A 20,648-nucleotide genomic window follows, 5' to 3' on the forward strand; every position below is an offset into this window, starting at 1 on the left:
GTTTATCTAACAAAGTATATCAACACCACCGTTTTAAGTTATGACAGATTTCCGTAGAGCAGAAAAATTGATATTCCTGTTGATGTATCGGCATGATGTGATTTTTTTCCAGGCCTTTCCGGGACTCTGGACCTAAAACTGTAAAAACAGTTATGAATTATGATGTGCGATTACTTGTGAAATCCTCTTCCCAGCTCATCCATCTTATTCCCTGCCGACCTCTCACTCTCAGTTAGACAGATTTCTGGGCTCTTGCCAGTCTAGTTACATGAGGGAACAGGCGGCCAGGCATTCCTGCTGTACATAGCTTTGCACTCAGGGGATTCCCTCCCCCTTTCTCATTCTCTCCCGGCCTCACTTTGTTTTTGCACAATCCCGGACTGTACCCCACAACAAACTCTTGAGCTCAGCCACATTTCTATCCGGCACGCAACTTTACCTTGTGAACACCTCTACTCTTAATTTCCATAGTGCTAAGGAGGCTTTTGCACTAACATGCAGTGAACCGCAGGGTTATCTTTCGCCTATGGCGTAAAATACATTTTCACACGCTTCTTTAAAAGGCAACTTCTGCTTCCTCTGCCAGCTTGCTTTTATTTTGTGGGAATACTTTTTATTGCAGAGCAGGGGACCCCTGAAGACTTTGTTGGTGCCTGCAGGGGCTCTGGACATTCTCAGTCTTGGGTTAAAATTAATTACTTCAGTGTTTTCTAAAGGGGTAGGAGGTTCATTTTGGAAAACACAGCAACAGATGCTGGAAGAAAAAAAAAACATTTGAATTGCTTCTTTCTTGTAGTACTCATCATTAGGGAAGTTGAAAGTAGTATGTTCATTATCTTCATTATCTTTATTTTGAAAGTCAGGTTTATTATTTAAAAATAGGCTGAAAAGTTTATTTTAATTAAGGCACCCTCTACTTATGATATATAAAAAGCTAAAGCTAAATATATCAGCATGTTACAATTTAATTAGTTTTTTTATTTTTGCTTTTTATGATTTGTGTATAGGTTAATATGAGGGAAAACTATAATTAGTAATAATTAGTAATCCACAACTACAAATTTCCCTACAGTCTAAATATAAAATGACCATTTTCTATTGAAATGGTAAAGACAAAAGAACATGCCACTCAAGTGAGGCAGATAAGAATTCTCCAGAGGCCTCTGGATTAGAAAAACTTGATGGGTTTTGTTTTGAAATGCTCCTATCAATCTTTTCCAGGCCTCTACCAGTTCTCTCTTACTCTCTGGGGTCTAATCTGACCAATTTGGACCAGGTCATGTAATTTATTTAAACATGTAAGATAAACAATATGTGTAGTCGTATTTCCCTAAATATCCGCCTTATTTCTGTTAAACTGTGTATCAAAGTTGGATAACAGACTAATAGGAGTATTTATTTCTCTTTTTTTTTTGTTAAAAATCCTAATGTTCGGTATCTGATATGCAGATTACTAATCCCATTCCAATCTGGGCCAATTATTAGATTCCTCAATTTCATGTTTGATTTTATTTTAAACGGAATTGCCGGAATAAAAGGTATGTTTTAAGGCTCTGAAAGTTTTAAATTTACAATTTTAGCTTAACCAAACATCCAGAATATTGGTAATAAAATTGATATCAACTTATTACTCATATTACATTATAAGCTTCTGCTCTATACAATGATCCTGATCTTGGGACATTTTAAGACTTCTTTTAATGAACAAGTTCTCTAAATTAAACATTTAAGCATCTTAACTTTAAAACTTTAAAGCTTCCAACTTAAATGTAAGAAACATCCACTAATTTTCTCATATTTACCAAGAACATCAGTCTAATTAGCTCTATTAAAATCCTTCCCTCTTCATCATCGACTCCTTCAGCTTCTAGTCCCTCTAACTCCCTGTTTGTCTTTTGCCCCCATCTACTTTAGTATGTCTTTAAAATCCACATTATGAAGTCAGCCAGTCTGGGTCCTGAGGCTGTTATTGATCAACTAACAAAAAGAGGTAGACTGAGTCAACATATTTGGAGAACAAGACTGAAGAGCTTTAGCCTGTTTCTATCCACCTCAGTAGATCATTAAGAGGCAGAGGTTTCCAAGATGCAAAGGATGAGATTATGGGTTGTGGTTAGAGGAAAAGGAGAAGAGAAATAGGAAGGGGGTCAGAGGTTAAGGTTTAATTATGAGGGGTCGTTTTCTCAGAGGCTGAGATTAAAATAGGATGGTCCAAGTGTTGGTAAACAGGAGCCCGAGGTTAACCATGATGGTATAGCTGTTATATCCAACTTGGCATTCTGTCGCTGCAATGTTTTTAGCTTGTGTTCACCTTGAAGACGGCGTGTTTACGGAAAACACAGAAAAGAGGGAGGATTTCACTACCGTCTCCTGAGCCTCATGTTCTGACATGTCGCCCCTCTCCTTACATGCTGATGGTTGACATCATCTCTGCTTAGAGCTGTGCATTCTTTGGATCCATCTGTGGCTCAGAAGAAAGGGTGGAGACGCACGTCGAGCCTCCAGAGCTTCCCTTAAACCACTATAAGGAGACTTCATTCCCAAATGGGGTTGGGGCTTGTTTACTGTCTGGTTCTAATTAAGCTTATTGCATTTCTCAATCAAGATGTTTTTCTTGTTCTTCCACACAATAAGCACTATAATTGTCATCATACCCACTCATGAAAGAAGCTTTCTATTTAATCTACCCATTGAAAGGCAGGTGGAAGGCAAACCTGTGGTCTGTACAGTTCAGAGGGAAGTCGATACTTAAAGGACTTTATTTTTTGTCGTCCTGTTTTTATTTTTTCCTTTCATTTGTATCTCAGTACTTGCACTTTTGCTCTCCCTCTGTGTAAATCATTTAAATCTTTCTTTTTCAGGTGACAAACCTGTTTCTTCCATTTGCTTATTTTGCCTTTCTCGGGTTTCGTAGTTGATTGAGTCCATTTTTAGAAGCGGGATTTAAAAAAAAGAAATACTTTTTGTCGAGCAGATCTGGTTTCAACAAATATCCACGGACTAATAATAAATCATAGCCGCTCTGCACGGCGGGGTGCAGTTGGCGTCTCTCTTTGTGAGCCTGGGTGCTTACATGAGAATGTGTACAAGCCATAACCTTTTATTTAAGGTCTCTAATTTATTTTTTTCTCCTGAGTTGCCTCGGGAAACACGGATTTTTGGGTCTGTTGCGTATAAAGGCTCCTAACCAGCAGCTGTGCTTTCTTTGGTTCCTTGTTGCTTTATGTAAAGATAACCTCAGCTTAAAAATAGGAGCTACTTCCTGTTAATCTGAAATCAAAATGCATTTTTAACTTAATTTGAATATTCATTGCACCATGTAAATTATCGCTCTGGTTTGAATGTAGCGATGTAAATAACCTGAAGCAGATGAGATCGAGTCGAGGGTTCAGATGAAGGCTGGAGGAAGTCTAACAAGAAAGGGTGAAAGATTTAAACAGGAGGGAAGTGAGGTTAAAGAGACGCGGTAAAACTGTTGATTTGTGGCCCACAGGAAACTGGTTCATTTTCTCCAGGCACTCGGGGACCACAAAAGCACCAGGCACTGCGTGTTTCCTCTTGATAACGCTCAGACACCTCACATAAACACCGTCATTGTAAAATAGGAGCTGCATCTGCATTAAAAGGCTGTTCATGGCAATGTTTTGTGTTATAGCTTCTGATATTCATGTTTATGGGGTTTGGAGTGGATATCTGTCATTGCAATGAATAGAGAGAAATTCAGTGCAGGGGAAAGCTTTGTTTTACCCCCTGATCACCAATTATGGTAAACATCATTTTATTCTTGTCACTTAACTGGAAAATATGTTTTTTTTTATTGTTAAAGTTCAATTTTCCTACAAATTTTGTTTCTACATTGTGATATTCTCAAAGCACAGTAGAAATATAAATATTACCGTAGTCACAAGAAAACTTTCTGCTGCCCTAGTTTAGAAATTTTCAGATACTTTATTTTTTGTGTGTTTGTTGTTTTCTTTTAGGGCCTTTGCTTTATGGTGAGTACTTTTTCGTTTTTTCAGATCTCAGTTGGAAATGCAACAAGAACATCCTCCGTCTAGACCTAACAAATATGGCTTCTAACATACAAAATATGTTGAAAGTTTAAGTTAGAAACATTTTTCTAACACTTTTATGGCACCATTCCTGGTTCTGTGAAACCTCTATTAGAAACATGATTTTTGTTTTAAAAAAAAATATTAAAAAAATGCTTTATTGACTGAGGTTGCTTGCTGTAAATAGCTCAAAAACCAGTGACTGGACTTTACACAAACTCCATGAAGTTTAAAGGTTTAAACTAAACCTCAGCTTTAAATAAGAGTCTCACTCTTAATTAATCAATCTATCAACAATTAATCAATCTTCAGCAATAGAAACTGGATCCCTAATGTAATTAAAATCACTAAAAGTCTCGGTTGGATTATTGCTTAAATGCGCTACAATTGATGGTTTGGATGGAAAAGGCAAAGTCCTTTAGTACTGAATAAGTGTCTTTGAGTCTAACAGCAGATCTGCCACCTCCAACATGGCAGATGCTCTAAGTTATTTGATCATAACCCACCTAATGAGCCATCTAGATATACGTCTCTATTGTCCTGACTGCACTGTCACTACCTGATCCGTCCAGGAAGCACCATCCGTACCATCGGCTCATTTACACATGCGCATCCAGATGTACACATGGGTTTCCATAAATTTTGAAAGTATGATACCAGATTACTAATTTCTATCCTTAACTCACTAAAGAATGATAATACACGTCTTAAAAAAAATGTTTTATGACTTTTCTGAGGAAATTTTGAAGCTTTTTTCATTTTCTCCGTTAAATTGCTTGTCTGAACATCAGACATCCTGCAAAATATGATAAACCATGTTTATCTGAATCTTTTTTTGTTTCGTTCTTTAGGTTACACACTATATACCATACCGTACTAGGTACCATAATGTTAAGACAAAAGGAAAACATAAAACTCAGAAAGACTAGATTTATGTTTAAATCCAAAGCCAAAAAAGTTAGCTCCCGGAAGTAGCGTAGGATCCCATTTCCAATGCAGATCGGGCACAGCCAAGTGATAAAACAGAAATAATTTAAAGGCATTGATTTTCTCAAGAAATACATTATTAAACTTTAAAACATTATAGTTTGGTACGCTTACTATTTTTGGGGAGGGAAAAACGTAAGTTAGGTCTTCTTTACAAAATAAAATCGAAGGTGACCCGGATGTATACATGCAAATAAACGATAAAGATCGTGCTTCCGGGATGGATCGGGTAACGACATGCATCGCTGGTAAACCCCCACCCATAATCTTTACTTTTAGCCCCACCCCTCAGGGTATCTGGGCTGCAACCACTAAGGTGGTAGCCTAGTAAACTAGCCCCACGCCCCAGCAGCCAAGATCATTTTTGCCTGCGAGTTTGGTCTAGCCTCGATCAATGCCCCAGGCCCTAAATCTGGCGGGCCAATCACAATGCAGAGGTGTGTTTTGAATATTTGGATGCAAAGTGGGCGGGGTTTTGAGGGCGGGAAGACAAAGCTGCGCGACACTGGAGAAAGCACAACAAGGAAGATGGCAACAACTATTGAACAGTTCTAGTTTGACTCAGCTGGTAGCAGGAAGAGGCTCTACGCTCATTCATTTTTAAAAAGGACGTATTACCGACATGCTGTTTGTTAACACTTCCCCACCAGCTTTCTGTAGCGCTTTCTACGTCACAGTCAGTTGCGCTCATTGGTCAGAGCATTGGCCAATAGACACAGACAGCGGTTTGAAAAACAACAGGTTGTTCTCATTAACAATCTCCCGATGTCCCAGTCATCGGGGCCAGACTAAATTACACATTTAATCTCCCATTTAGTCTTGTTTATCGGGCTACTAAGTTGGCATTTTTTCAAATTTGTCAGGTGCCAGGGTTTTGATTTTACAGGGGATGAGTTGCACTTTGAACAACATAAAATGTTGTTTTCCTGCTATTTAATTATCTTGATGATGCAAAAATCAATGCATAGAGGCAACTTATTCTCTCTTCTTTTCCGCGATTTGTAATGGTGAGGAAAGTGGGGCAAAAAAAAAAACCCCACATGAATGAAGAAACCGAAGAAAATAAAAAATAGCTTTTTTAAATATAATTTTTTGGTCCTATTTTGCTGTTTGTTATTGCCAGTCAGACAGCTAGCTGGCCTCCTCACATGCTCACAGCCTTGGTGTTGAATTCATTAACAAGTATCAACAAGAGAAAATGGAAACAAAAGACGGAACAGCTGTGTGTTGGGCTTCAGCTTGGCAGTGCTCCAGTCATTAGCCTCATCACACCTAACCCAGGATTTGATTTTGTTTCCTCCACACACAATTAGTCTGATTGGATGAATTAATTAGCCAATGAATGCGCTCTTTTGATATTTGATAGGTGATGTTTTAAGCTGCTGTGTTACTCCATGTATATTATTAATTCTTTTTTTTTCTCCCCCCCCCCCGCCTCCCGTGGCAGTCGTAATGAAAAATGCACGGCACGTAAATATAGTCTGGGAGAGGCCGATACAGGGTGCTGTGCCCCGACTGCAGATCCCCCCCCCCCCGCTCTACCAGACGATGATGTTCTTAAATGTGTACAGTGAGACCCGAGTGAGTGCTTCGCATTAGCTTTGAGGTTAAATTGACAAGCACGATCACCTGTCGTGGTGGTAAAATATCCGCAGTAATGCTCCGCCGCCTTTGGAGCAGGCGGGGTGTGTGTATGAGTGATTGGGAGCAGACTTTCCTGGTGAGCCAGTGGATGTTTGTGGGTTAAAACCTCATTAGGAGGGGATCTAAGTCCAAGGCCAGACATTTAGATCTTTCCCAGGCGAGAGAGAGCCTCCCCAACACCGGTTATCTGTCTGACCCAGCAGACAGGACAGGGAGACTTGCATGCTTTTGTGTGTGCGTCAGGAAGTTTGCATGCATTTTATTTATTTATTTTTATGTGGTAATATGCCTGAGCCTTCATTATAGTGAGAGCCATAACTTTGATAAATCACTTGGGCTCGGGGCCCTCACTGCTTTCACAGTATTAGAAAAAAACTAATTGAAATTCTCTTCTGCCGCCTCCTTCTTACTTTTTCTTCTTCCTGTCTTCGTTTCTGTTTTTTACCCTTTCCTTCATTCTCTCTCTCTCTCTTTCAGTCCGTGTAGCGAGCCCCAAACAGCACCATGATTTTTTTTTTTTTCGTGGAATGGGAGCCAAGAGGGGGGAAATGTCATCACTGATTTAATAGGCGTATTCTTGCTCAGAAACCCACAGCAGGCTCATGAGCTGGCACACAAACACGCACAGCACTCTGGGGAGTGTTAAGAATGCTGATAATGTCATCATAGGAATCTCCATAATGTATCCCTGCTCTCCTGCAGGCTCCAGTTCGCCTGTTTTTTGTTGTTTTTTTGTGGTTGTTTTTTATTAGATATTAACTGAAAGGGGGTGGATGAGATTCTAGGGTTGAGTTGATGGGATTTGGAGTTTGAAAACTCGCGTCTATGGTTGCAGATTGAAGGTCTGTCCGGGTTAGCTGTCCTGGATCTCCCAGCTGCCGCCGGATTGAAGCTTTAGCCGTTTTATTGTCCATGATCCCCCTGCTGCTCCTTCATTTGTTTCATTTGTGGGATTCAAGCCTGCTCTGACGCCAAATCAGATTGGGGTCTTTATGTTGCTATGGCTCAGAGAGGAAACTGACCAGGATCTCCTGACTGGTGCTAGATTTATTCATTTTTCCTTTTTTTTCTTTCTTTTTTTGCTACCGCTGCCGTGTCACTCTTTTCTCTGGCCCAAATTTGACAAGCTCTTAAACTCTTCACATTTCATCACTTAACCACAATAAATCTGAGCGTGGTTTATTGGGGTTTTATGGCATGGATCAACAGAAAGATATTCATGTGGAGTAAAGACTAAATGGTTTTCAAATATTTTCTAAACTTGCAAGTGAGACATGCATTCCCAGCCCTCTCTGTTCTAACATTCTTATATGAAATCCAGTGTAGCCAGCTGGTCACCTTGGGTGAATGGCGTAATTTCATATAGAGTATAAATCATCATGAAGATCAATGAACATCGATCAGGGATGAGGTTGTTTAAAGGTTTGGAGTTTGAAACAATATCCCAGGATTACATTAGCAGAAGCCAAAGGTTAGCGTGGAGGAGCTGCAGAGAATCAGTAGGTATAATTAAATTCAGCTATGCACACCTTGGATTTGCTCCTTGTTAAAGAACAGCTAAGAGAGGACTGTTGTTATGATAATCCACTATGGATTATCATAACATAAAGGCCTATAAAGGCCTGGTCAAAGTCCAAATCAAAGGCTATGTTCACACTGCAGAACTCGACGCTCAATTCTTATTTTTTTTGTGAAATCAGTTTTTTTTTGCATGTCCGTTCACATTTCTAAATATATGCGACTTGTATGTGATTTCCATAGTGAACTGCATCGATACCAATTAAGTGTCCTGCATGCGCAGTAGGGGATGCGATGACGGCATACGTATCGTATTTCCCCAAATATTAATCACTTTATCTCCACTGCCATGGTTGTTCGTTTTCTTCCCACCTCCGTTTAGTAGGACGCAGATTAGTGACGTTTGTCAAGTATCAATGACGTGTAGGTCGAATGAATGCGACCTAGCCGTTCAGACACAGGTCGCATTTGAAAAGATCAGATACGTATCGCATGCAGGACCACATAACCAAGTGGTATAGGTTGCATTTGAAAACAATCTGACCCGTGTTGAAAAGATCAGATACAGGTCACATATGGGCAGAGAAACTGTTATTGGTTCACTTCAGGCGGCTGTGGGAACGCAGCTTTGATGCAATCTGTGGTAGGAGTTGAAGATAGATACACAGACGCTTTCTGATAAATCTGATAAAAAGATAACATTGATTTCAGGTTCATATATTAGATCCCTAGCCTGTGTTGCAGATTTGACTTAGAGATGTTGATAATGGTTAAATGTTGCACTTATAAGGTTTTTTCATCATTTTTTTTCACATATTTTAAATGTAATATACCTCATCAAACATATGTTGGATTTGGGGGTTTTAATGGAAGAATTTTTATTTTTTTTACAAGGTGCTGTAGGGATGAAAGCAATGAGTCTGTGGCTGAGTGAGTGGGCTTTATTGGACCAACCGACTTCATTTAATCCCGTCAGCACGAGAATTTCCCTCTGCAAACATTCCTCAGACGTATTGCATGCTGGGACGGAGGGCAGCGTCCTCCTGGCCTGCGTCCGTATCCCAGAGAAATCTGTGCCACTATCTCGGCACATTCCCAAACACAACCACGCATGTGAGAGTTCTGCACTGATGAGGATGTGTTGACTGATTAGACCGCAGTAATTAGCGTGAGTGTTAGGGCCCGGAAAAGGTCTCCACTCAAGTGGGAGTGTCTCCTCCAGAGAGATGTTGAAGCTGCGCCATGCGCCATTACTTCTCACACATACGCCACAGAAAAGAGTCCCATCCGAGTCTCAGATGCCGCATGAGTCATCTCTGAGGCAGACGTAATATTTGGTGCCAGTGTGGAGCGAGAGGAAGGGGCGTTTGAGGCACAGAGGCTTGCAGCATGGAGATGTGTGCTGCAGAGGGGAGGGGTGCTTGTGCCAGCAAGTTTCTGTTCCCGCACGCCGTGGCCTCAAACACCTTTACCCATCAACCCTGTCCTCCTCCGCTTCCTGCTCATTTTTACCTCCACTTCCTGTCTTCCAGACACTGATTTTTTTTCCTGCATCAGAAAGCAGTTTCTGCTAAATAAAAATACCATATGAGGACCTCAGTCTCATACTTTGAGTTAGGATAGTGTAAAAGGAATTTCTGGTCTGTAAACTCTTGCAAACAGTGCCCCCACATGGATTAAAAGTGGAATTGCTTTTGTGGCAGCAGTGTGTGGGATCTATGTGATTTTACTTGATTTGTTAAACCAGCTGATTCTTAGCTGTTAATTAGTTGTTTATATGATCAGAATAAAAAAGGTTTTACATTTTCTGGAGAAGTTTGATGCTAGATTTTTTTTTTTTACTAGACATTTATAAGTGTGGTAAAAGAGTCTTTATTCTCTATAACATTTAATCAGTGTTGCATCACTCATCCATCCATACATTAAATTTTCAATTATCTATCTCTCTCTCCAGTGGTCTGTCTATCCTTTTTTCTTTTTATCTTTCCATCCATCCGTTTTAAACTCACGCATCCATTTGTGTCCGATTCTCCATCCAGTTATCTGTCTGTCCATCTATTAATTTATCCACCCACCCAATCCGAGGGTCCATTTGTGGCAAATCTTAGTCAGTCCTTTTCATTAGTCCATTTATTCATCTGTCTGTCCCGTTGTTCTGGATCTATTCCACTGTAAAAATCTTTTTTTTTTCTTTTCATAAAATGGGTTAAAAATGATGGGGAAGTCTGAACGTTAAATGTCGATTACTTTACCTGCAATGATTTATGCTAAGAACATTAGTTCTTACTTGTTACCCCTCTCCCTTTCCCCTATCTTACCAATCTCCTCCTTTGCTTACCTAACTCCCCCTTTTTTTTTATTGAACAGGAAGTTCTACTACATCACTCTGCTGAGGGACCCCGTTTCCCGCTACCTCAGCGAGTGGAGGCATGTGCAGCGGGGCGCCACATGGAAAACATCCCTGCACATGTGCGACGGTCGAACCCCGACGCCAGAGGAGCTCCCTTCCTGCTACGAAGGCTCTGACTGGTCGGGCTGCACTCTGCAGCAGTTCATGGACTGCCCATACAATCTGGCCAACAACAGACAGGTATGCAGGAAAACGTTAATGAAACGCTGAAACCATTCTAAAAGTTTAGTACAGGGTAAGCTTCGGGCAGTGGATTTGTTGCATGTTTATTGCCTGCACCTGGTTTCACTTGAAAATGTTTAACATGAATTTAGCTTGTTCAAGGAAAGTTGGATTATTTCTTAGAAAAGCAGAAAAAGAACATTTTGTAGCTAGAGTGGTAAAATATATAAAACGCACAATCTTCCACACCTTTACACAGCGGGGACATAAAAACAGCAAATTCACACCTTTTTTTTCACTCGCTGTCTCAGTTTCTCACTACCAGCTTATCTCATCTGGACCTTAGGGGGGGTTTCACTAAGCCTCCTGTGACGTTCATTTGTGTCTGATAAAGTCTGCTAAACTGCCATCCTAAGGTTTAAATGATTCAACCGTTTCTCCCCCTTTTTTCTATACTTTTATATGAACTGAATACATCTGATTTAACTAAAAAAACAACTGCAAACACATGCAAAGAACCAAGCTTAAAGCATTCTCTTGAGGTTTTGAGATATAAACATTGCAGCGTGTAATAGTCAGTGGAAATAAAGGATAAAGTGCCTTTTTAAAAGATAAGAAATACCTTCATCATCCCAGAGTGGGGAAATTCTTGTAGATGGAGAAAAGAAACATATCTCAGAGGAATAAAATAGGGTGAGATCGTTCATGTGGAAAATGAATATTATATATAAAAAATATAACCTGAAACATTCAAGTTTGAAGGAGGAAAGAATAAAATCAGGCAGTTTAGAGAACAATGCCAAAGGTCTGTTTTGGTGATATGATTATAGGAAAGTGTTTGTGTTTTTTATTGGGAGCAGAAAACGTTATGAAGTCCAAAAGCGCCTGAAAGGAAAGAAAGATCTGCAGAGGCGCTCCTTTGTGCCTCTAAGCTGAAACCGTTTGTCACTGAAAGAGCTTCCCAGCTGTACAACAGCTTTTCAATAAAATAATTCACCACAGAAAACAGAGAAGTGGATAAAAGTGCTTAAACTCCAGACCCCCTTTACTTTGACTTTCCAAATCAAATCCAGTGCAGCCAGCCTCCATAATACAACTTATTGTCTAACAGAATGGTTTTATTCCAAATGTTATACGGGCTATGATAAGAAAAAGACATGAATAAGCAAGAGGACCTGTAGTGGTTATCTAAACTCATGGCCATCCACCTAAACTGAAGAGGAGAGCATTGATTAGGTGAGGCCCTGCAGGGATTTAGAGCTCAGCTGGAAAGATCAGGACAAAGTGGTTTAAAGGGGACCAAGAATTATTGGAGGCTGTTTCCAGTTTCCTTCCAGTGAATACAGACATGTAGAAGATGCTGTTCTGGTCAGATGAGATAAAAAATTAGCATTTTGGCCTCCATACATAATGTATGAAAGGAAACCCTTTATATTGCATGAACACACTCCCATTTTGAAACATAGAGGTGGGAGCATAATGCTGTAGGGGTGCCTGTAAAAAAAGTAGAAACATTACCCATAAACCTCCTTTTGCTCTTCCTCCTTCACCAACAGGTCCGTATGTTGGCCGACCTGAGCCTGGTCGGCTGCTACAACATGTCAACGGTTCCAGAGAAGAAGAGGGCCCAGCTGCTGCTGGAGTCGGCCAAGAAGAACCTGCGGGACATGGCCTTCTTCGGGCTCACAGAGTACCAGAGAAAAACCCAGTTCCTCTTCGAACGAACCTTCAGGTTACGCTTCATCAGGCCTTTCATGCAGTACAACAGCACCCGGGCTGCAGGAGTGGACCTGGACAACGCTACGGTCAGTACCACAGACATAATAAAAATGACAGCAAGGAAAAACCTGTTTTAATCAGCACCATGATAACAAAACAACCTGTGCTAAAATATATCCTTTAAATATTCCTTTCATTTATGGGAAAAAAAGGATATGTTCTCAGAAAAAAAAACATTCAAAAAATAATTGAAAAGGAGATAAATGCACAAACGTGTGTATGGGGAGACAAAAGGTAAATAGTCTGGTCGGGTGTTCCTGGGAAATGGACTGAGATAACTGTAGCTGTTTAAAAGACAGCAGCTTCAAACCAGCTCTTCACACTTTGATTGGCCCAGTGTGGGAGTTCTTAAGCTCAATTTCTCTGCAAAAAAAAATGAGAGAAAGAAAAAAATCTACCTCTGGAGCACAGCGGCGTGGTGATTTAAACATCAAACCGGGCCGCTCGGAGAGAATAATATATGCACAGCTCCCAGACTCAAAAGGTGGACCAGTGGATCGTATAAATGGAGGAATAATCTCATTGTAAAGGTTTGAGGTAGGGCATGTGGGGAAACTGCGTGTGGTATTTTTCTGGTTAAAATAATTCTTAAAATTAGCATTTCTGTGAAATCTAATTTCAGAGAGCTTTGTTTGAGTCTGCAGCCTCTGCATGTTTTAAAGAACAATATTTCTTCTATCTTCTCATGTCTGCCTTGTATGTAGTCATCTTGGCTTCTTTGATTGAACTTTATGTCTCAATAATTTGATTGCCTCTCACTGATGGATAAAGACCGGGTTTTGCATTAGCGTCCCTCATGTTTAACCTCCAAATTTGGACCCCAACATGTTGCCTCGGTATGCTTTCACACACATTAATTGAAAACACTTTCCCTCTGTGCTTTCAAGATCTTTCTCTAGAAGTCTTTACCTTTTTTAAGGCAAATGTTTATCCTCCTGTGGCTTAAATTGCTATAATAATTTTAAAAATTACAATTCAGGATATCTAAAATTGTGCTGTTTTTGGGTCATTCTTTCATTCACTTTGTAAAGTACATTTAATGGGGCTGCTGCCTGCAAGAAGCCAAAAACTGTCTTGTGTTTAATTTTTGCAGCTATTTGTTGTAAAATCAGTGTTTTTCTTGATCACATTTTGTTCGTCTGATGCTCAAATGTTCGTTTGAAACCTTCAAACAGCAGTAATGCTATAATTGCTCTGACCACCACTCCACCTCTGATCGCCTCTCTTTGAATTTAGGCAGAGAGCGTTAAGACCTGGGTTTAGTCCGACTTAATTTACACAGAAGACTCAAGACTTGGGCTAAAAGAACTGAGACTTCTCTCAATAATTTAAAAATCTTATGTAAACTTTTCCCTCCAGACTATATATAAGAACTTTGGTTGGAGTTGTTGTATTTGGATTTGGCACGTTTAGTACTCTAGGTTTGACTCGGATTTGCCCTGAACTTGAATCATTTAAATGGTACTTTAGAAAAAAGACTGGATAACCAAGACCTTAACGTCAGACTTTCAATAAAATAATCCAAGCCTAGACTTGGACTTCCCTCTCAACAACTAACATCACAACTTAGGCACCTACTCGACACCAGTAGTTCTCTAATATTTCCATTACTGCTTTTTTTCAATTGGTACAACTAGAGATAAGTAGGTCTAAAAAAAAGAAAGACTACTGAAAAAGCAGTGATGGAAATGTGAAAATTATTGGGGGATAGAGAAAGACAAGTAGAGCCAGTGGGAAGGGGGCTTTAGATTTACCCTATTAAATGATAAATGGGTTAAAGATATAGTGGAGGATGTTCTTTTTCCAGGTGGATCATCAAAATAAGTGGTCCTCCTAATTGTCAGTCATTCTGGTGATATGTTTACTCGTCCCAATTTTCACTTACCGTTGGTGAGTCTGACATTATGGAAAAATTGCAAATCTTCTTTTGGAAAGTAAGCTCGTATGAGACATGCGAACAGCAGCTTTTAAACAGAGCGTTCACGAGAAGAAATGGGCTCGTGCATGCTCTCGCGTGCGTTTAATAGGCATTCCCTCTTGGTAGTGGGTACAGGGTTCTGCATCTGCATTTTTATTAAGTGAAGAGAATCAGAATCCACTTTATTGCCAAGTAGGTTTGCACTTACAAAGATTTTGAGTTGGTGTTGATGGTGCAGACAAAATAGATAGATATATATTCCAAATCTATAGCTATATACAATATAAAATATACTATATGCAATATATGGTACATAGCTATATACCATATACACAGTAGACTGTGCTTTAACGTAACGTTGGTGTTGCTTGTAGGTCCTGAACGGGGGAGGGAGAGAGGCAGTGTCAAAGGGCCCAAAAGGCCCCGGAACCTGGTAAAAAGACTGGTAGGGATGGGAAGAAACTGTTATTTTCAATAATTTGTGAAAATGCTCCACTTTACCCTTAACTTGGACCTAGGACAATAGACTTGAGACTGGGATTGGTCTTGCCACTTTTGATAGTTGGGGTTTGCCTGGCCGAGACTTTAGCTGTGACCTGGACTTTCCCCTTAAATATTAAAGACTTGGGTATAAAATTGCGAGTCTTTCAAGAACTCAGTACTTATTCGTCCCCCTCAAAGACTAGAGACTCACCTTGGAAGTGGCTTTTATAGGCGGAAGGCTTGATTTGGAGTTGGGACTAAAGACTTGGAAGTTCTACTTGGACTTGGCTTTTATTTGAGTTCTTTAGTCGGATTTGAGTTTCCTTTCAAGGACTTGAAATCTGACTTGAAATCTTACTTGGAAACATCTTTGCAGACGAGTGAGTATGAAGCAAACCACAGTGTCTAGTTCAGGTTCACGGAGGAGCCATTTTTTGAAGTATCATAGCTGAGTTTGTGTGCATCTCCCTGTTTTAAGGACAGAGCGATGAACAATCTGCACTAGGAGTTTAATATTTAATCTAATTTCTGTCAGTTTTAGGCTAACTTAGAGAAGTTGCACCCGGAGTTTTTATTTCTAAGCTTTTGTACTCCAGCTTTAATGAATTTTTAATTCACTTTCAGTAGCTTTTTTTGCTCAGCCATCTTTTTTGTTTTTGTTTTTCCATTTATTTTGTTGTTTACTTGGTTACCATCCAAATAAAGGCTTTGGTCACTGAAGCGTTCATGTTCTCTCCCTTCAGTCGACATGCTTTTTGCAGACTGCTTCCATGCTGGAGGAGGAGCTCATGTTTGAACACGCAGCAGCCCAAACAGAAATGCTTCTGCAGGACTACTTTAACAGATCAGGAAGGAACTCAAACCATTTTGCTTACACAACATTTGCTTCCAGACACATTTCTTTTTATGTGTGGCCAAAACAGACAAGCATATCCCGTATTGTGATTAGAAGCAGAATTTTTTTTGTGTTTGTTAGAGAATTGATTTAAATGAAAGGGGGAAAAAAGCAGTTTTAATACAGCAGTTTATCAAAATAAACTTATAAATCCTTAACGGAATGTCTGCTTTTGTCCTGTTAGGATTAAAGTATCTCTTTCTCTAAAAGCAAACTTTTTTTTTTTCCTCTTCCAGTTTTAAGGTTGGATCTTTCTGTAACTTGGTAATCAATGGAAACCTTTTCTCTCCGGTCCAGGTGCAGCGTATCGAGGAGCTGAACGAGCTGGACATGGAGCTCTATGACTACGCCAAGGACCTGTTCCAGCAGCGCTACCAGTACACCCGCCAGCAGGAGCGGCGGCAGCAGCGCATCAAGAACCACATACAGCAGAGCCACCAGGGCCTCGGCCTGAGCGTCGGTCTGTGGCCCTCCCGCGGGCAGGCCAGCTCACAATCAACACTGGAGGACGGTGACATAGAGAGGGAAGAGCGGGAGGAAGGCGAGGAAGGGGGCAGAACGGAGGAGGCGGGTGCCAGGCTCCCCACCGAGGACTACATGAACCAGATCATCAACCGCTGGTAGCAACAGAACCCGAGCAAACGAAAGAAACGCGTATGTAAAGTCATACTCACACACACTAATCTGCGGAAAGCGGCGCCTTCTTCAAAAGACCCAAACAAAAAAAGCTGACGACCTGGGACCAGGGCCGCAAAGGATCGCAGTCTTTGGGGGGGGTTGCTATAGCAACCGGAGGCTGGTCGCTGCATTGACTCTCATTATTGAGGTTTGCCCAGTTGTTATTGCCGCCTGCCTGCCCTTTTCGCCTACCCTGCTACATCTTCTTGTTTCTTTGAATCCGTCATCATCATTACCTCGCAAGCAAAGGAGCAGAGGAGGACATTTTCAGAAGTTGCTGACAACATCCCGGCTTTTTTCCTCCCCTATCCTTCGCCTCCTCTGATGGTGGGGAGGGGGGAGCCAGAGAAAAAGGAAAAATCAGGTCTGTGAAATTTCAGTTATTCTTTCCGGATATTCCTGCATCAGAGGAACTGGAAAGGCTCTGAACAAAAGGACAATAAGCGTGACAGCGTGTGAGACTGTATCAGGGAGCAGGGGAAAAAAAAAAACTGCAGAAAGTCGTGTAGTGGAAGTGCTGCGCTTGCATTAAGCACCCATTTCATTCATGAGCAAACTGTCCTCCAACTGTCTCATTTTGTGTTTTAAGATTGTTTTATTTTTATTTTTTTTGGTCTTTATGCTTTGTTCAAAAGCCGAATTGTAATAACACTGAGACCAACATTGCTGCCTAAAAAAAAAAAAATATTTTTTGTTTTTTTTAATTGTTTTATATGTCGAGAAAAGGATGGGATTGACGAACAATGGACCATAGCCATTACTGAAGCCTTGCTTCTTTTAAGAAAGGTGTCGCCCGTGTGTCTGATAAAGGTTCCCAAAGCTCCTGTCACTTTAACAAGTTCATTATTTTGCCTTTTTCTCTCCCATTCTTTTTTTTTTTCTCAGTCCTGCAAAGAAAGACGTCCAATTAAAGAACCGGATCTCACACAGGTGCGAAGGAACCGAAAGCAGCGGGGTGAGATAGGGGTGGGGGGAAGGTTGTTGCCAGGAACCGTGCAGTGCGAGCAGCAAGCGCTTTGGAAGCCTTAACTCGGGCAAGAAAAAAAAATGCTTGAAATGGGAGCTGCAGAACTGTTGGTCACCATGGCAATGTGAGCTCTTAATGTGTCGGTGGCATTTTAGCTTCTTTTCTTTTCCTCCTGTTTTTTTTTTTTGCAACCCTGACTACTTTGTAAAAAGCATCCATCTCATGCAAGCCACCGTCCCATCCTCTGGAAGGGCAAGCGTTGCCTTGGTGACCTGCAGTTCGTTGGTGCAAAGAGCGTACGGGGCGAGGTTGCAGTGCCTCTATGTACTTGGATCATAGTCAACATAATTATTGCCAGATATTAAGTCTGCATTGTACTACGGTAATTTCTTTGACTACTTGTGAGTTTGTGTGTGGGTGTGAGTGTGTATGTATGTGTGTGTAAATAGTGTGTACAGGAAAAAAGAATGGTGTTTGGGTTAAAAGTGAGAATGTTTGTGCATGTTTGTGAACAACTCTTTTCATGACCAATTCTTTTTTTGTTTTTATTAAATTTTTTTTACAGACAGATCAAATTAATTCAAGCCCTTTTTCTTGCCTCCTTGTTCTGGTTGTTACCCATACCTATAGTTTCAAATTATTTATATTTGTGTAAAAAGATATGACCGATCTGCACTTTTTTATCCAGGTTTTGAACCTCTATTTTAAAAAAAAAAAGAAAAAAAACGAGCTGTTTTCCAGCTGCTTGGTCGTATCTTCAAAGGCGCTCCCATGATCCCACAGGGCCCCGGCTTGTTGACCTGCACAGATAAGCGAGGTTACAGCCGGAGCTGTTTTCCACAGACTGTTTGGCTGGATGTTGACACGCCGCAGGCTGCTGGTTTAGCCCCAACTCCAAGTATTCTTAATCACAGCAGGAAGTAGATGCTTTAGATATCTTTAAAAAATATACATTTGGAGACGCAAGTTATCCTCTCCCTGAACAATGTCGGTGTAGGAAACCCATTCTGAGTGAATCTTAGATTAAAGCGTAGGGTGATAAGGTTATAGCTAAGGTGCCTTGCAAAAGTATTTTTATTTTTACATTTTGTCACATTATTAGTGCAAACTTGAATATATTTTGGGGGGGATTGTAGGAGCAACACAAAACAGTGCTTAATTCTGAAGAGAAAGCGATTTTTAAAGTTCTTTTGTGGCTAAAAATCTGAAAATGTGACATATGTTGGCCACATTTCGGACCAATAGTTGCTCCCATTCTTTTGCAATAACCCCCCCCCCCCCAATTGTAGCTGTTAGCACATTCTTCTGGTATCTAGAGAAGATCTGATTGGTTGCTTTTTGGAGTATCAGATTTAATAGTTTGTATTACAATGCACTTTTCAGATATACTATTTGTTGGAAAAAAGTGAGCTAATTTTGAGTTGGACGATCACATAAAATCCCAGACACCACACAAGTGTGTCCTTTTAATTTGGCAAAATGTAAACCTTTAAAGGGTGTGAAAACTTTTGCAGGCCGCTGTTTTACCTTAAAATTAAACTTTTGGCTTGTATTTTAAAATGAGATCAGATTTGGAACCTGCTCATGAACAATAAGGGGAAAAAAAGAAAAAACAAAGTGAAGTACCGGTAATCCTCATCTTCATTTCTGTTGTGTTTGATTCACCTAAAGCAACAAATACTTAGTCCTAGATTGACTCTTAATGGTATTAAGCTGAGAAATTGGAAGGAAAATGTGGGAGAAAACTGAGGGATGTCAATAGTGCGATGGAAATAAGACGGGCAGCTGTGCGTTGTAGTTTAAACTACATGTAGATAATGGAAGCAGTTTTTTCTTTTTAAAATTTGGACAGTTTGGTTTTAGCTAATCACTACAGAATCCTGCCTTAGTGGTGTGATAATCTCTGTTTTATATATGGAATGATTCACAATGAAAGGAGAGAAAAATGAAGGGATCATACAAAGCATTAGAACTCATTTATCACCAGTGTGCTTCTTTTTTTTTTTTTTTAACTGCACAATTTTTGAAAGCAATGCCGTAGGGACAGAAAAACGGATATTGGAGGAGAGTAGCTCCCTTTTCATATCAGCTTTCCCGTCATTGTCTTTTTCTGCAACTGGGGACATGAAAACGCCGCAGCTTCAAGGCATTTTGCCCATAACTTGTAAATCAGAGCCGGGTTTGCATCGGTGTTGGTTTAGGCTCCGGTCCAAAATGTGTCGCTCTACATTTGTTGTAGAGCAAAAGGCAGAAACCCATCCTCCACCTATGGGGGTTTATTTTTTGTTTTTAATCGTTCCATTTTTTTTGACTGATAATCAGAATCAAATACTGTCTGTATGTGTGTGTGTGTTTGTGTGGAAGGAAAAATAAGCTTTTTACTGACATCATTCCAGAAAAAAAGGTATGCTCAAATATATTTCATTATCTGATGTCTTAACCTTATTTCCTTTGTGAGAACAGTAAAGCATCATCCTTCTGTTTAAAGAGAGCGTGAAAGGGATTTGTTTTGTTTTTTTTAATTAATGAGCAGGTTGTCGCTGCCTCCTTATGTATGCATCTTTGTGGGTTTGTTTCTTTATGATTGCAAAACTGAATCATCAAATCACCAATTAAAATATTTCATTTTTACAGACCTGTCTTCTGGATCTTTTGTTTTTCTTGGTGCAGCACCTTGCCAATATATTTGTGGTTTGTAAAAGCACAATCTAACCCTCTAACTTTGCCAAATGGCTCGAGCTCTATCAGATAAACAGAAGAACATCTGAAACCTGAAGATTAACAAGAATGTTTATTATGAGAATAAGTCATCTTTTGTTTATAACGGCTGGGAACACGTTTATAACTAAAAATGTTATGACTGGAAAGCCACTTTTACTGTTTAAACCTTTTACTCTGTTAATTTACACATAATTAATAATAAAATAAAAATTGGACAGAGTAATTAGGGACTGATAAAGAGTAAAAATAGACTCTATAAGATTTATTTTAGTGCAGTATGTTTTTTTTTTTTTTCATGTCACTGTATAAAGTGGTACATTTACATAAAAACACATAATTTACATTATAATCACAATAAACACCCTAAAATATTGACAATATAATAAATATGTTTTGACTTGACAGCTGCAGCTCTTGTTTTATGTTTTTTTTTT

At 39.9% G+C, this 20,648-nt stretch overlaps 1 protein-coding gene across 1 annotated transcript in view; it reads left to right on the forward strand.

The window, feature by feature from the left end:
• The window catches only part of LOC107096186 (heparan-sulfate 6-O-sulfotransferase 1-A-like), a 69,954-nt gene extending 49,821 nt beyond the window's left edge, over positions 1-20,133 (forward strand). The window contains exons 2-4 of the mRNA XM_015392736.1: positions 10,569-10,791; positions 12,330-12,578; positions 16,146-20,133. Of these exons, the coding sequence (XP_015248222.1) occupies positions 10,569-10,791; positions 12,330-12,578; positions 16,146-16,472 (799 nt within the window). The 3' untranslated portion in view covers positions 16,473-20,133. The remainder of the gene's footprint in view (positions 1-10,568; positions 10,792-12,329; positions 12,579-16,145) is intronic.
• The last annotated feature ends 515 nt before the right edge of the window (positions 20,134-20,648 follow it).

Source organism: Cyprinodon variegatus, unplaced genomic scaffold, assembly GCF_000732505.1.
Source record: "Cyprinodon variegatus isolate N-32 unplaced genomic scaffold, C_variegatus-1.0 Scaffold604, whole genome shotgun sequence".
Classification (NCBI taxonomy): Eukaryota; Metazoa; Chordata; class Actinopteri; order Cyprinodontiformes; family Cyprinodontidae; genus Cyprinodon; species Cyprinodon variegatus.